This window comes from Octopus bimaculoides, chromosome 9 (assembly GCF_001194135.2).
Source record: "Octopus bimaculoides isolate UCB-OBI-ISO-001 chromosome 9, ASM119413v2, whole genome shotgun sequence".
Classification (NCBI taxonomy): domain Eukaryota; kingdom Metazoa; phylum Mollusca; class Cephalopoda; order Octopoda; family Octopodidae; genus Octopus; species Octopus bimaculoides.
The window spans coordinates 56,269,491-56,285,502 of NC_068989.1; the positions used below are offsets into that span (position 1 = coordinate 56,269,491).

A 16,012-nucleotide genomic window follows, 5' to 3' on the forward strand; every position below is an offset into this window, starting at 1 on the left:
TATATATATACATATACATATATATACATATACATATCTATATATATTTGTATATAATAAAAGAGCATACCTGTTAACACACTTTCATTAACAATGCAGTTGCCGCTGATTAATACTGCATCACACTGCATTAAACAGCCGGATCGAGGCACTTCAATCAAGTCGCCAGGGACAAGGTCTTCTGACTGGATATCTATGAAGTCTGTAGAAAACATATCTTGCAAGTAACAACACATTATAGTCATATATGGATGGAGTGGAGTGGAGTAGATAGGAAAAGCGAGTGTGAGAGAGAGAGAGAGAGAGAGAAAAGGAGGAGAGAATTGATACAAAGAACAGCCAGCCATTACTCGTGAGTGAGTATGACTTGGCAGCACATACCATGCTTTCACTAATTGTCTTTTAGGTGTCTATGGCTCTGTGAGAAGACAAAGACACCTGCTCATTCCCCTCACTCTTGCCCCAGTGAAACATTCTGGAAGTGAAAGGAGGGGGGGGGGAGAAAGAGCAGCTCCAACACCCAGCTGGTATTCGTGACAGCTGGTAAACTGGAGCAACATGAAACACAAGGCTCTCCTTCAATAACACAACATGTCTCCTTATCTAGGAATTGAACTCAGAACCTTGTGATCATAAGCCAAATACCCTAACCACTAGGATTCACACCTTCACAGATTAATACAACAACAATAACAACTGTTACACAATTAAACCCAAAACAATAAAACATCAACAACTAAATGTTTAATAAAAATGAACACAGAAAATGTCATGTAAACTTTGAAAATTTGTCTGCAAGAAAACAAAACATTGAAACATTTCATTTTATATTTAGTAACAGAATTAATAGACATATCTTTCAAGCATTTAGACATATATATTTGCACAGAGAGTTATGTACTTGTTATTGGTACAGATTTAGTTCTTTTGTAACACTAGAACTCTTTACTGTATTATCACTCTTGTAGTTCTACAGCTCATGTCTTCTAGTGATTGATTTTAACATTTCATCTTTTTGGAGCTGGCAAAGTAAGTATCATTAATAGGTGTGAACAGGCACCATGATGGCATAGCATCCAATCCAGGAGTTCGGTGGGCTTCTCATCTGATCATTGCTGTGGATGTAAGTTATAAAGTCTAGTGTTTATCAGTCTTTGTGGTTCAGGATGTTCATTGATGTTTAGTTGTCTTTTACAATGTTGTTACAGCTGGATTTGTATTGTTGTTGATATTGTTGCTGTTGTTGTCACTGATTTGTTCCATGTCAGCTTTGATCAAAACTCATAGTCAAAGTATTCCATTTTGCATTTCAGAAATCATGGATCAAGAATCATATTATCCTGTGCTATGATATATTACAGACTGTGTCTGTAGATTTTCTTTTCATCAGTAATTTATATAGTATCCGGTGTCTTTCCAATAAGATGGTGGAGAGTTTATTACTATTTCTGCAATGAAATCATTATTACCACTTCCTGTCCAGATAGCATTAGATATACTTTGATTGAAAACTGGAAGCCAGCCATTTACAATAAAAATGGACACATTCCCATTTATATTTCAAATACTGAATTTGAACATTTTAGCAAAAATTAAATTAATCTTAGTAACTGCTTTGCAAGAATTTATTTAGCTAGAACTTGGAAAAAAACAATGAAAATGAAATAAAGTTTTCTTTCGCATTACTGTGACAGGGGCACTTCCTGAGATACAAGCACAGCGTGGATGCACTGAAAAATTACATTCTTAAGATTTGTTGTTAAATTTCAAGATTCAACTAAACAAAGATTCACTTCATTTCCAGCTGCAGTCTTCAGCCAGACTGCATCAACAATAATATTGCAATGGCTACTTTTCATTGTATCTTCATTAAAAAACAAACTGTAACTTGTTGAGTAGGGAAAGAACATTCAGGTAAAGATATTGAATCTAATGTCACAATTCTACACAGCCTTGTTGGACATTGTGAATTCTGGGCTGTAACGGTTGATGTATCATGTAAAAAAAGCACTAGAGAGTCATAGATTTCCATTTTCATCTGACCATATTTGGCAAAAAGTCTTTGAGGTTTCTTCGTTGAATTTGTAACAGGTAATACACAAGCTCATTCTCTGGAAGCTGCTAAAATAGATGCAGAGGCTTACCAGTAATCTTCCCTTCTCCATGCCTTATCTGGAACTGTTGTTCAACTTGTTTCTATGTTGATGATAGTTTCTTGTCTTTTTCCCCACTTATACAATGATTTGAAACCAATTAATCCTAAACGATTTCTTGAAGATGGTATTATGAATCCCCAGTTTTTCTCTTTGGTGAACACAACAGTAGTAGTAAAAAACAGTAATAAATAATGCCCTGCTATTGACTACTCACAAATGATAAATTGTTACTACTTTCTAATGCTTACTAATTTGCTAAAATTGAAGCTCCTGTACATTTAATTTCCTACAATAAATTCTATAAACTGTATCTGAAAGCTGCAGACCATCACATCCTAATTCTCAATGACAGTAAGAACACACATTTCAAACTGATGGACCCTTATTTCAGTCACCATAGTTACCCTTTAGTGTGATTAATACCGTAAATGCTTTGCTTTTCAAAGTGATGGATAATGCTATTGTTGACAAGGATATCAAATGAGTTCATGTTTATCCTAACATTCATTACTTTAGATACAAAATTAAAAAACAAAATAATCCCCGGCAACATGATGTAGAAAGATTGAAACCTTCAGTTATCATACGTCTAGTTATACTAAACATCTTTGACTAACTCCTCCTCTAAATAGATGTTCCATTTCTTGGAATTAATTCAACACCAACCAAATACTATTTTTTCCCATTGCCAAAAAAAAGACACCCAGTTAATGTTCCTCTACTTAAAATATCAACAGCTAATGCATCTCTCTGTATGTCTCTCACCTATCTTACCTGACATTCCACTATATGTCAGGTCTGATGCTTCTGCAACTACAATTTTGTGTGCTCTTTCACAGTGCCATAAACTTGTTGCTTTCTTCTTTATAATACTCTCTGACCCTGAACAAAATCTCTCATCAATTGAAAAGGAAGCTACAGCTATCCTAGAAAGTGCAAGGAAATGGCAATCTTTTTCACTTCAAAGCTATTTCTCATTACTCACTGATTGACAGGCCATCTTATTCACAAAAGCAGAAAAAAGTTGAAGAATGACAAGACCTCCTCCATTGGTGCATGGAATTAATGTTCTACAATTATGATATCCAACACATACCTGGTAAAGATAACAGCTACTGATGTGCTTACCAGATGCTCTTCTATAATATCGTCTCCTAGAATCATAAATTTACATAAAATTTTGAAACTTGAAGACAGCACTATGTCAGGTCTAAGAACTTGCCATTTTCTTTGGAAGATGTCAAAAAAAATTAAGAAACTTCATGAATATATCAAAATTAAAACACTTATTGTATCCACACAGCCATTTGAGCATTTCACTTCAAAGGTTCTCTACCATCTTCTAACTCTTACCACTTTTTGTTGGCTGAAAGCTTCCCTTTGTGTTTTCATGTTCAAATATAATAACTCTTGCTGTAATTCACTGTCCTTAAAATATGTTCTTTGTGTTTAGTGTTCTTATTTCAATTCACTAAGAACAAGGATCCTAGTTTTATTTCAAAATGTTGGTACATTTTGTGGAGAACAATAATACTGTTTAAACTGAAACAATTTCATACCATCCTGAAGGAAATAGTCAAGTAGAACTGTTAAATGGAACTATGGAGAATAATAACTCGTACACTTCATTGAAGAAAGCTGCCAGAAAAATGATGTAATAATTTAAGGGAACCAATCCTTGTAATTAGGCATGGAATGATTTGTCTAAAATTCTCATTTGCACAGTGACAAACCTGGTGCCTCAATGCTTCATGAAAGATTATTTGTCTTTCACATCACTTACCAGTGAAGGTTTTTACCAAGGTTGCTTTCTGATACCAGAGAGGTTTTGGTTAGATGGTTTAATTGTGGTGATAAATATGAGACTAAAGTTGATAAGGTTAAACCAATAGATGCTATTCCTCCTTATGTTCACATTAGATATCCAGATGATCAAAATGGCTCTGTCTAGCCAAAGGATACAACTTCATCAGGAAGATCAAGCATCATTAGAAATCAATCAAATTCAAGATCCACTGAAGAGAATTCCATTGGTAATTGTTGCTGTGTTGACTTGTTGAAGATTCTGGACTTAACAAACATTGAGACCACTAATGAACATTCCACTGATTATTACCAGATGTCATTCTGAGTAATCTACTTGACAAGTATGCGGGTTTACATTAGTCTATTGTCAATCTAATTAATGAAAATTAAATGATGACCCCCCACTATTCAAATGACCTACTTGAACAACAAGGATCAAGAAAGAGCTAGAAAGATTAAACCTTTGAAGTGTCAGTGAATGCTATGAAATTATTCTTGCTATTTCTAGTCCTGTAGAGTTAGCATTGAAAGCTATAGAGTTATTAATGTACCAGGGTGGGACAGTAAAGAGTAACAGAAGGTGGGAGTGGCTATTATGGAAATAAATAATAATGACAAGAGTTAGTGACAGAGATGTAATGATGGCAACAACCAGTTTGGTGTTAAGGGTTTATTGATTGGTTGATAGTTGTAAGGATGGGCAATGGTAAGTGAAGAGTGATGTATGTCGACCATAAGTAACCTAGGGGTGGCGAAGAGGGAGTCATAGCTAACAGAAATGTGACAGTAAGGAGACGCATCCTACTTTTCTCAAAGCACTGTAACGAAAGAGAGGAAAATATAGATAAGGATGGTTGGGAGGGAACGGTGAATATGACAGCATGAGTGATGATAAGAAAAAGATGAGAGGGTGACAAGGAGGTAGAGGAAAGGCGAGTGAAAGAAAGTCAGTAGAGTGCCATGGAGGTGGCAGGAGAGAGGTGGAGGGGAGTGGTGTGAAGGCCTCTTAGCCTCCATCCTTAACCCTAGTTTAACATTTTCTGCATCATGCTTGCAAGGGAGAGCAAATCTTATCTAGCAGAGCATGTTTCTTTTTGAAGCTCTCTGTCATCTCTTTCAGTGTAAACATCATTCTTCACTATTTCATCGCACATCTTCTGAGGTTTCTCTCCTCCACAAGTTTCATCCACTTTGATGGAACAGCACATTTTGTACCTCTGTTTTAATCCATGCACATCAAATGCATTGTCTTCGCTCATGTGCACTACACTTTTTTTTTTGTCTCTCACATATGCACACACACATATATGCACATTAACAATTACATTGAAAATAGCAAATTAATAATAACACTGAGAAAAATACACATATAAACAAACAGGTACACAAGCACACACACACACATACATATGCTAAAACCACACACATCTACAAACATAATGTAAGCACAGTTACACTGTCTATTGATCTTCCATGTATGAAACCTTGTTCAATCCACATCACTGCCAGTCATTCAACCTACCCCATTTTCAGCACGACAAAGAAAATCACATATTTCACCATGACATTCGAGTTTTTGGGTCTTTTTTTTTCTCATTTTTCTTCTACATTTTACTTACTTCTTATGATCTCTCTTACTGAACATGTGCTTAAGCAAGATATGCCTAACACATTTCCATTTTCTTAATCTCTCCTGGTGTTCCAAACTAATAATCATATCTTGCTTTCGCATGATTATTCTCAACATTATATATTGATATATAGACTAAGAAGTTCGCTTCACAACCACATGGTTTCAGGTTCAATTCCACTACATGGCTTCTAGGGGAAGTATCTTTTACTATAGCACCAGGCCAACCTTGTGCATGGATTTGGTGGACAGAAATTGAAAGAAGCCCACATATGCATGTGTCTCTTTGTCTTAACATCATGTGATGGTTGTAAGTAAATGTCACTGCACTACAAATGATGTTGTTTCTTATCTTCCATGAAAGTATGTACAGCCAATGCGAAATATTACCTTAAATAGGAAAAAAAATTTTGTCTGTCCCATTCAAACATTGAAAAGAGAATGCCAAAATGATGATAATGACTATATTTCTCATGTGTTCTTAGAATTTATTTCTCCTGAACATCTGCCACATACAAAGCTTACTTTCTCTGTTAACCTTCCAGTGGTTCCTTGGCACTCCTTTTGTGTCCATATTTTTTACTGACCACATGGAGTTTTAACTTATACTTTTTTTACATGCTACTCAGGGCCATTTTCCTGAAATGGGTAGAGTCCAGTCTGTTTTCCTGCTTTTGGTCATTGCAAAGTTAAGTTTAAAGCTCTGTGGTTCCAGGTTTTGCTTCCACACCTGAAAATTCTTTTCTCATTCTATTACAAATTTAGATTTAACAATTGATGCCACAAGCAAAAAAGGAGCTCTCATAGGCAACTGGTCTAAAACTCCTCAGTTGTGGCCTGGAGGACTGGGAGGAACAGAAGAGGACCAAGAACCAAGTCCCGGTGAGCTCTTACCTATACACTAAATTTGTTGCTGTACTTGTGGCTAACATTCATCTTGCTGACAACAACTCTGTGCATGGCTTGTATGGTTCTCACAAGCTAATTGTCTACTCTCTAGTGCTTATTTCATAAGGAAGATAGCATCACTGTTACACAGGTCTGGCATAAATCATAACTGAATTTCACCTAAACAGATTCTCTTCCTAATCAATTATGCTAAAATTATTATTTCCATAGCTTGGTTCATTACTTTGATACCATTCTAAATAATTCTATCTCAGGCAATCGTAATGGTTATGATTATCCTTTTATGCCAATCATTGGGTATGGCACCTAGCCTGCATTACTTGGCTAACTATGTGAGTGACTAGCTTCAGACCTACTTTGCCACATATTTTCAGTACCCCAAAAACTCTACCTGATGGCCTATCTGCCTTCATACAGCTGTCTATCACAATAGCTGTTCCTCTGTTGGGTATATTTATGGTAGTTTAGTTGTTCTTTTTTTCAATCATGTCCCATATTCAGCAGCCTTTTGTAGTAACTTTTTCCAAGCTTCTTCCTTCACAGCATCAATGAGAATAAGCGAACCACTGTCATTTCAAATGCACCATTCCTTAACAATCTCGCTATTCACCTTAGCACACTACTTTGCAATCCAACATACCTCATACAGTTGATCATTTCAAGACAAAACACTAGCAAACCTCCTGTTTCAGTTTTTCACCTCATGATATAAACTTATAACCTAGCTTCCTTTCTAGCTCTGCTTTTTACTTCCTACTTTCTCACTTTCTTACCAGGTCAGCTTTTTAGTTTTTATGGCTCTATCTACAGCAATACTTCACCATATTGTTTCATCTAGGTGAAACTTTGCTCCAGTCATAGTTCTAATCTATAGCTTCTTGGTTATCTCACGGAAAATTGCTGTCTTCTTCTTCTGTACTAGTAGCTACCACTGCCTCTCCTCAGCTCACTTATTGCTGACATCTACACTCTCCTACCACAAACAATTTCTACACCTATCCATTGCTTATACTTTCCTTTACCTACAAATAACATCAGTAATAACTCTTCATTATGCAAAACCGAACTGTATCTCATCTAATTTTTTTCTCTTCCCAGTTAATTAAGGTACAATCTTTTCCATAATTTTCATAACTTGGTCCAAGAATTTGATGCCTACAATAGTTTCTGTTCAAATTTTTCTCTCAAAATTTAAACAAATTCAAAAAACATAATTTTTCCATCAAGGTGAATAACTCTTTTACAACATAAGTGAATTATCGCCCTTTGACCGACACTTTTTATTCTGGACAAGAGAAAGTAATGCATGAATATTGTCGATAATAAAGAGTTCTAAGTGAAGGAAAGGGCATGAGAATAATATAGATGAGGTGGTAGATGTTAAAAAGAAAATTTAATAACCTAGACCTGTGGTTCTAAGAGACCCTAAGCTGATCTATGCTGTGGTTTACTGTCAATAAATAAACACTACATGTTACTGTGCTTTGCCCAGGAAATTATAATGCTAAGATAGTCTTGATCTAGTTAGAGACAGAAAGAATTTATAAGAGGGGATAAGGTACAAATATAATAGTTTAAAGCTGCGGTCCTGAACAGCAACTCCCAGGGCCTCATGCGGCCCTCAAGCATCCTTCCAACAGCTCTTGAAGGTCTTCCCTCAATAAATTTTCATTTTGCTTCAGTTTTGGTGCAGTCCCCTAAAAAAATCCAGGTTTGTGATTTGGCCCAGATATTAAAAAGGTTAAAAACCAATGGTCTAAAGTGAAGTAAAGGGAAGAAAAATTCAGCTGGAGAGATGAGAAATGAAGGAGTGATGATGAGGATAAAGTGTAAAGAAAAAAGAAAGAATCTAAATCTGTGACTTTGAGCTTTGTTCTGCACCTTCTTCAATTCCCTCTAAACATGTGACCTTAGATTTTATGACCCTATCTATCACATCATACTAAACTCCATCATGTCTGGTTGAAACATTACAACATCCACAGACCTACTGGCAGGGCCAGATTTATGTAGGGACCAATATGGGCCACAGCTCAGGAACCCCCAAGCTTGATGGGGACACCCTTAAACTGAGAGAAGCATAAAGCTTGGACCTAAAAATTATTTAAAATATATTTACAGCAATCAAATAAATAATTCATAATTATTTTATTTGTTTAAAGTTTTGAAATCCAATAGAGTTTTAAAATGACTGAGCTCTATTAATTTACTGGGCCCTTTTAAATTAAAAAAATATATAAATTTAACTGAGTCTTTCTCTATCTATCAAGGTCCTTTTTAAGTTTTGGGGCTCCTTGATTTAATAGGTTCTCTTTATTATTTTATAATGTTTAGAATTAGCAAAATCATAGCTTCACATATCTACTGCAACCCCCACCCCACGAACCTCCCTGCCTAATGATCTGTGGCTTACTGTAGGTGTTCCCCCCCCCAAAAAAAAAAACTCCCAGTTGTCTATAAGATATGTTATAGGTCTCTATCCAATCATTTTTTAAACATCACTGTTACCTACAACTTTCCTTTCACACTTTCTTTACCATCCATCTTTAGATGGTTTAGCTTTAACCTGTTTGTAACCAACCAGCCTAAGATCACCCTTGGTTCTATGATACAAACTTCATATTTTAAAGTGTCAATCTATTCCATTTCCTGGTGAGTATGAAGAGTATTTGGCATGTATGTTCACCTGCATGGGTTTCAAAATCCTACCTCTATTTTATACCTACAACTTTCTATGGTACACTTTATTATTAACTTCTCTCAGTATAGACTCAACTCAAGGCTTCTACCCAATAATTTTGCCACTTTCACACTGCTCTTTATTTTCATAATTCTTGTGACTTCATTCTTTACATTTAATTGCAGATTCCATCCACTTGGATAGCACACCAATTCCCTACCTAATTAACATCCTTCAAACATTATACATATGCACCAATGCATTCTCTTCTCTTGCACTCTACATACAATTCTTCTTAGATCCAGTTTTATACTCTCAACTCATATGCACACTAACACTACACATCCATTCCTTCATGCACACTAACACTACACATCCAAAAGACTATGCACACTTCAGTTCTTCTCACCTTGTGCATATCCTTGTGCATCTTCATTACCATAAAATATAATCAAACATCACACTTCATACACAGGCATCATACAATCTACTCTTCATTGCAAGAAAAAGAGATAATCTTTTAGTTCCTAGTAGATGTAATAAGCTTTCTGAATGTTTCTCACCCACTTCTTACTCTAGCTTCTGAGCTTTCAGATCATCGCCCCAAATACTATTAAGGGTTTAGCCTAGGTAACAGAGGCAGTCAGCTACAACAGTTAATCCTTCCCAACATTTGAAGTAATTCATCTCATAGGTGCTCTTACTGTTAATGACTCCTATGCATCTGCTGCTCATGAAGTCCTTCTCTGTCAGCATGAGTGTGGTACCACTAGCATAAACCACTTTGCTCCTCTTTGTTTTCACTAGATACTTACATAATAGGAGTTAATGGAGTTTTTTTTTTAATGAAAGGAAGGTCAACTAGTACAACTAGTGAAAGTACAGAATTGGTCATACGACGAAAAATGTATTTACTTTAAGCTAGATGTATGAATATTTGTTCAAACAAATATATAAAAGTACACACATTCATATATGTGCACATGGCACCACCAAAGGTTACTCCCAAGAATAAAATGTATGTGAAATAAGCTGCAGTCAAGAATTTGAGTTATGAAGGACATCTTGACAACATGTTCTAAATATTGGCACAAAGCCACAAATTTTTGAGAAGGGGTTACTCAAATCACTCCTAATATATGACTGGTACTTGATTTTATAATCCCTAGAAAAGTGAAATGTAAAGTTGACCTTGGCAAGATTTGAACTCGTCATATGGCGCCATAACTGAACACTGCCAGTCATTTTGTCTGATGCTCTACCAATTCTGCTGCCCCATATCCTAAGTATTATTCTAGATCTAACATAAACAGGATTCATTTTGGTTTACAAAGAAAGGAAGATTAATTTCTTTGAAATTTTTACAATTTATATATCTTTCTATTTTCGGAGTTCATGCCTCACATTTACATATACAGGTATGGCTATGTGGTTAAGAAACTTGCTTCCCAGCCATGTTGTCACGGGATCAGTTCCACAGCTTAGCTGGCCAAAGCCTTGTGAGTGGAGAGACAGAAATTGGAAGAAGCTTATGATGTGTGTGTGTGTGTGTGTGTCTCCATCTTTGTCTTGACATCATGTGAGGGTTGTAAATAAGCATAACTATCATACAAGACATGTTTGTTTTGAAGCCTTCCACGAAACATATGTCTGGTCATGGAAAACATTACCTTGCTTAGAAACGAGGGTCAGTGATGGGAAAAGCATCTAACCACAAAAAATCAATGAATTCCATCTGACTCATGCAAGCATGAAAAATTGGATATTTCCTCTTTATAGAAGGGGAAAATAAACTGTAATGTTGGAAACTTTTCCAATGGCATTCATAAGCTAAGTTCCCACTGGTAAATTTGGATTTTGTTTCGCAAAGGAATTCCCACTGTTCCATCCACAACAATGAATACACACACACATGCACACGCACACACACACACACACACACACACACAAACATGCATACATACACACAGACACATACACTGATCAAAAGTACATGCTAGTGATGCAAAAAGCATAAAGCATGCTTATTGAAGAAATGTGGTGAATAACTAGAAAACTAGAGGAGGGTACCTTGGATGATATCATGGATAGACAGAGAACTGGTTTTTCTCAAAGCATGACATGTCAAGTTACTGCCAGGAAATCTAATTGCCTGAAGTGGGAGAAAATTTTAAATGGAACTAAAAAGTGAGGAAGACAGGAAACTAAAGTTTTTAAAAAAGAAAATAGAAGTGTGAAGATTGTGTCTATGATGTCACAGAGCCCTGTCTCTTTCTTATTGTGCCACACCAAAACTAAACATAGAAAAATGTTTACATTCAATGGGAGTGATTGTTCTACTTCTAAGCATCTAACATTTTCCTCCCACCAAGACGGTGTACTGATGGACATAGTGATAATGATGATGATGATGAGAAAGATGCTGATAATGATGCAAACAAGGAAAACATAACTAATTATTAATGCACTATACACTTTGATCTCTCTGCAGACGGAATATAGGTATTCTTTCCCTGATGACAGTCTAAAAGACTAGAAACTAGTTAGACCGAGCCCATATTTTCTGCTCATGGAAAGATTAAGTCTTGTGATGTAACAATTTGTTTTACTTTTTAGAGAGAGATTAAAATTGTATATTTACCAAAAAAGAAAATATCTTATATTAAAATTGCAATTATCCAAAAACACTTTATAGTGCATAATTAAATAATTAATTAGAGTAACTTTTTTTCGTGGGATTTTTGTTTTTGTCTTGTTTTTTGTTTTTCCAATAATTTCTAAAAAAGATGAGATAGTACTATACATGATTACCACTAACTAGAAATTTATAAGAACTTTATCATAGTTTTAGGGGGGAAAAAATTAAATTATATATATTTATATATGTGAACCCTTTGTATCCTTTTCATACTCTTAAGATTTTGCATTCAAATTTCTAATCCCACCTCACACTGTGAGAAAACAGTTACCTCCCATCGTATTAAATGCCATCCAGAGAGTATCACTCATGTATGATAAAAATAATTCTCAGTTAATATTCAAGTGTTACAATGGATAATCTGATGAGCAGTTGGTTTCTCAACTGAAGTGTCTTGTGACTTTCTACCATCTCCACCCATTAGGTTTCTGCTTCTGCTGTTGACTGTCGATGATGACAACGACGACGACAATGATGATGACGATGACAGTGAAGACATTGCTGTGTCTTTGATAATAAACATGCAACACAATCTCTTATCTCATTACTTACCTGACAATGCAACAGGCAAGAAAAGGAGAGAACAACTTGAAAACAAAAAAACAAAATAACTGAAGACTCACAGGAAATAGAAAACATTTCCTAATTTTCTGAGGAACCATTTCAGGAAGAAAGTGGACAAAATGGTTTCAGTGAGTCATTGATTTATAAGATTACCAAATAGTAATTTTTGTATATTGTATTAATATTACATATGAATATCTATATGTACATATGTATAAATATTTGTATTTGTGTGTATGTTCATATCCATTCAATGGTGCATATTTAACTGATGATATATTTGTTGGTGGTAGGGGAAAGAAGATAAAATGCAGTTCTGGAGATGCATTCTTGAGTTAAAACTGTGATGTTAGGGTTTTCAATGTATGTGTCTTGGGTGTAGCCAGAGCTATAGAATAAAATGTCTCATAAGTTCAAAATATATGTATGTGTTACTATATTTGAACAGGTAATGATGAGAATTAAGAAATAAGGAGAGAAGAATCCTCTTCATATACTCCTTAAATTCTTTAAAGTGTTTCAGTTTTAAAGCTGCGGTCATGCTGGGGCACTACTGTTGGCTGGGCTACACCATTATTTGAAAATGCCTCTGATATGTGGCATTTGATGAATGAGGGAGTTTGATGATGCTGCCCTCATTTGTGCTTCCTGCCGTGAAGTAGGCTCATCCGGAAACTTGACAGGAGGAGATCCAGTTTTGTTTGGAAGACACCTACATCCACACCATGCAAATCGCTCAGGCATTTTGAAAGGATATTGAAGAGCTGTATGCCCTTGAAACCCAAGGTGTTGCAGTATCTGCTCTGTATTTTGATGGTGACGCTGGAATCTTTGGCACTATACATGTGTGAGTGAACTTGTGTGTGAGTCTGTGTGCATGCATGCATGTGTGTGTGTGTGTGTGTGTGTGTATTTACACTGAATAATATTTTAACTATTAATTTCTCCTTTCAGTTTTTAAGGATTCAATGAGTTCTCGATATTATTGCTTCTACAAAAGAGTGTGTGTGGGTGTGTGGGTGTGTGAATGCATGTGGTTCATATGCATATAAATACATGTATATCTTACATGATACATTTTCAAAGCCATGCTACAGCACAGCCACAGTCCACTGGCTTGAACATATATAAAGAGTATGTACATACACACATAAACAAATATATATTTTATATATATATATATATATATATATATATATATATATATATATATATATACACACACACACACACACACACCTGAACACATGCATGTATGTGTACATGCATGCACAGAGACAGACTGACAGATAGACAGGAATACATACATATACATAGACAAAACAGTTATTGGCCAAATCATTAGTGATCTAAGCACCATTTGTTTGCAGGGAAGAAGAATTATGGAAGAAATGAAAGAAACAAAAAAATTTAACCAATTCCAGAACCAAGAACCTTTGCTTTGTTCACTTTACACTTTAGCTTTACTCTTTGTTTTCACCTTAACAGATTCTAAGGAGCCTTTGGTTGTAGAAGACAATGTACCCAGTTATACCCCTGGGTACTGGGTCCCGACTTGCTTAGTCGCCAGCCAGGCTCTCGACTGACAGACTCATATCGAGAACCCCACCGCGCTTCCATACCCAGGTGGCTCATCCACGGGGGATGAGCTCGGACCTGCAAGTTCGGATTCTTCCTGTGGATTTCAGTGGAATTCTGGTAAGAGATATATTAAAGTTGTTTTTGTTGTTGTTATTTTCAATATCATTAGAATTCTTAGTTTCCCTAAAAATTTCAGTAGTAGTAGTAGTAGTAGTAGTAGTATAGCAGTAGTAGTAGTACTAGAAGTAGTTGTGACAATAATAAAAAGGATGATGATGCTAGGAACAATAATAATAATAATAATAATAATAATAATGATAATAATAATAATTAAAATTAAGCTAAGAGACTAAAATTTATAATATAAAATTGGAAAGTTAAGGGTTTTACAACAGGTGGTAAGCAAAATAGTCCAAAGTGAGAATTGAAACCTGTTCAGAAAATTAGTTTATGAAGAACATACCACAACACAACAATGCCTGCTATGATGATGACGATAATAATAATAATAATGATAATAATGATGATGATGATGATGATGATGATGATGATAATCCTTTCTACTAAAGGCACAAAGCCAGTAATTGTGGGAGAGGGGCTAAGTCAATTACATTAACCCCAGTGTTCAACTGGTACTTATTTTATCCACCCTAAAAGCATGAAAGGTAAAGTCAACCTTGACAGAATTTGAACTCAGAATGTGAAGATGAACAAAATGTCATTAAGTATTTTAGCCTGGTGTGCTCATGATTCTGCCAGCTCGCCACCGCAGCAGCAGCAGCAGCAGTAGTAGTAGCAGTAGTAGTAGTAGTAGTAGTAGTAGTAGTAGTAGTAGTAGTAATTATGATGATGATGATGATTTCTTACATATAGATACAAGGTCACAAATTTCAAAGCAGGGAACATCTGATGACGTTGAACTCCAGTATTTGATTGGTACTTTACCCTATCAACCCTGTTAGGATGAAAGGCAAATGTAATTTATTCAACCCAGTTTGGTCTTAGCATTGATTGTAGTTAGAAGGGTCATGTGTCCCAATACAGGTAGGATTAATTAGATTATTTTGAGTAAACCACTAACTGAATAACATTAAAAGAAAAACGTCTAGTCGGTAAGGATACACTGTTAGTTGAAAATATTAAGGAAAGATAAATAATAAAGTAATAAATATATTTGAATAGAAAGAGGCAACTAATTAAAGCGCAAATAAATAATTTTAGTATAAAGTTTCACGAACACACACACTCATAGATTTTTTGAATCAAAGATAAGGAAGACCAAATGGCTAAAATGGGTTCTATATGAGTTAAAGACAGCTGTAGAACAAATAATTATATTTCACAGATATAATGCTTTAGTAATGAAACAACAAATTTTCTTAATTTGTTAGCTCATCTGAGACAAAAAATATTTAGTTTCAGATGAGCTAATGAATTAGTGAAAGCAGAGTTTCTTTGCTAAAGCATTAAATTCACAAACTATTCATCCATCCAACTGTTTTCTCTACCCATTATTCCTAAAAGGGTCATGAGAGTATACCCAACATCTCATTCTTAGTCAACCCTGAGGTCTCCTTTTGGTTGGCTCAGCTTCAAAAATTTGTCTTGCAATTCTTCCCTGTGAACATTCTAATCTCATGTACATAATACCAGAGCTGTGATCGCTCGAGGCAGAAAAGTAGAAGCTTGACCTAAAGAGAATCCTTCATTGCCAAGTTACACATCCTGTTGAGTAACATAATTCCAGAGATCTGGAAGAACTCCATTTCGATCACTTGTATTCACAAACGCACGCTATTGGTTATTATCCAACATTTATGAGAAGAATGAAAACCGAATTGAAGACAGCAAGTTTGGTTACTTTAACAATCTATCCTCTTTATACACACACACATGTATGTATATCTATAAACTAAATATATACATATAAATATGCACTGACACATATATATATATATATATATATATATATATATATATATATATAA

The 16,012-nt window shown here is 35.2% G+C and overlaps 1 protein-coding gene across 1 annotated transcript in view; it reads right to left on the minus strand.

Moving 5' to 3' along the window:
• The window catches only part of LOC106878814 (polyamine-transporting ATPase 13A3), a 164,533-nt gene that overhangs the window by 61,572 nt on the left and 86,949 nt on the right, over positions 1–16,012 (minus strand). The window contains exon 11 of the mRNA XM_052970914.1: positions 71–202. Within this exon, the coding sequence (XP_052826874.1) occupies positions 71–202 (132 nt within the window). The remainder of the gene's footprint in view (positions 1–70; positions 203–16,012) is intronic.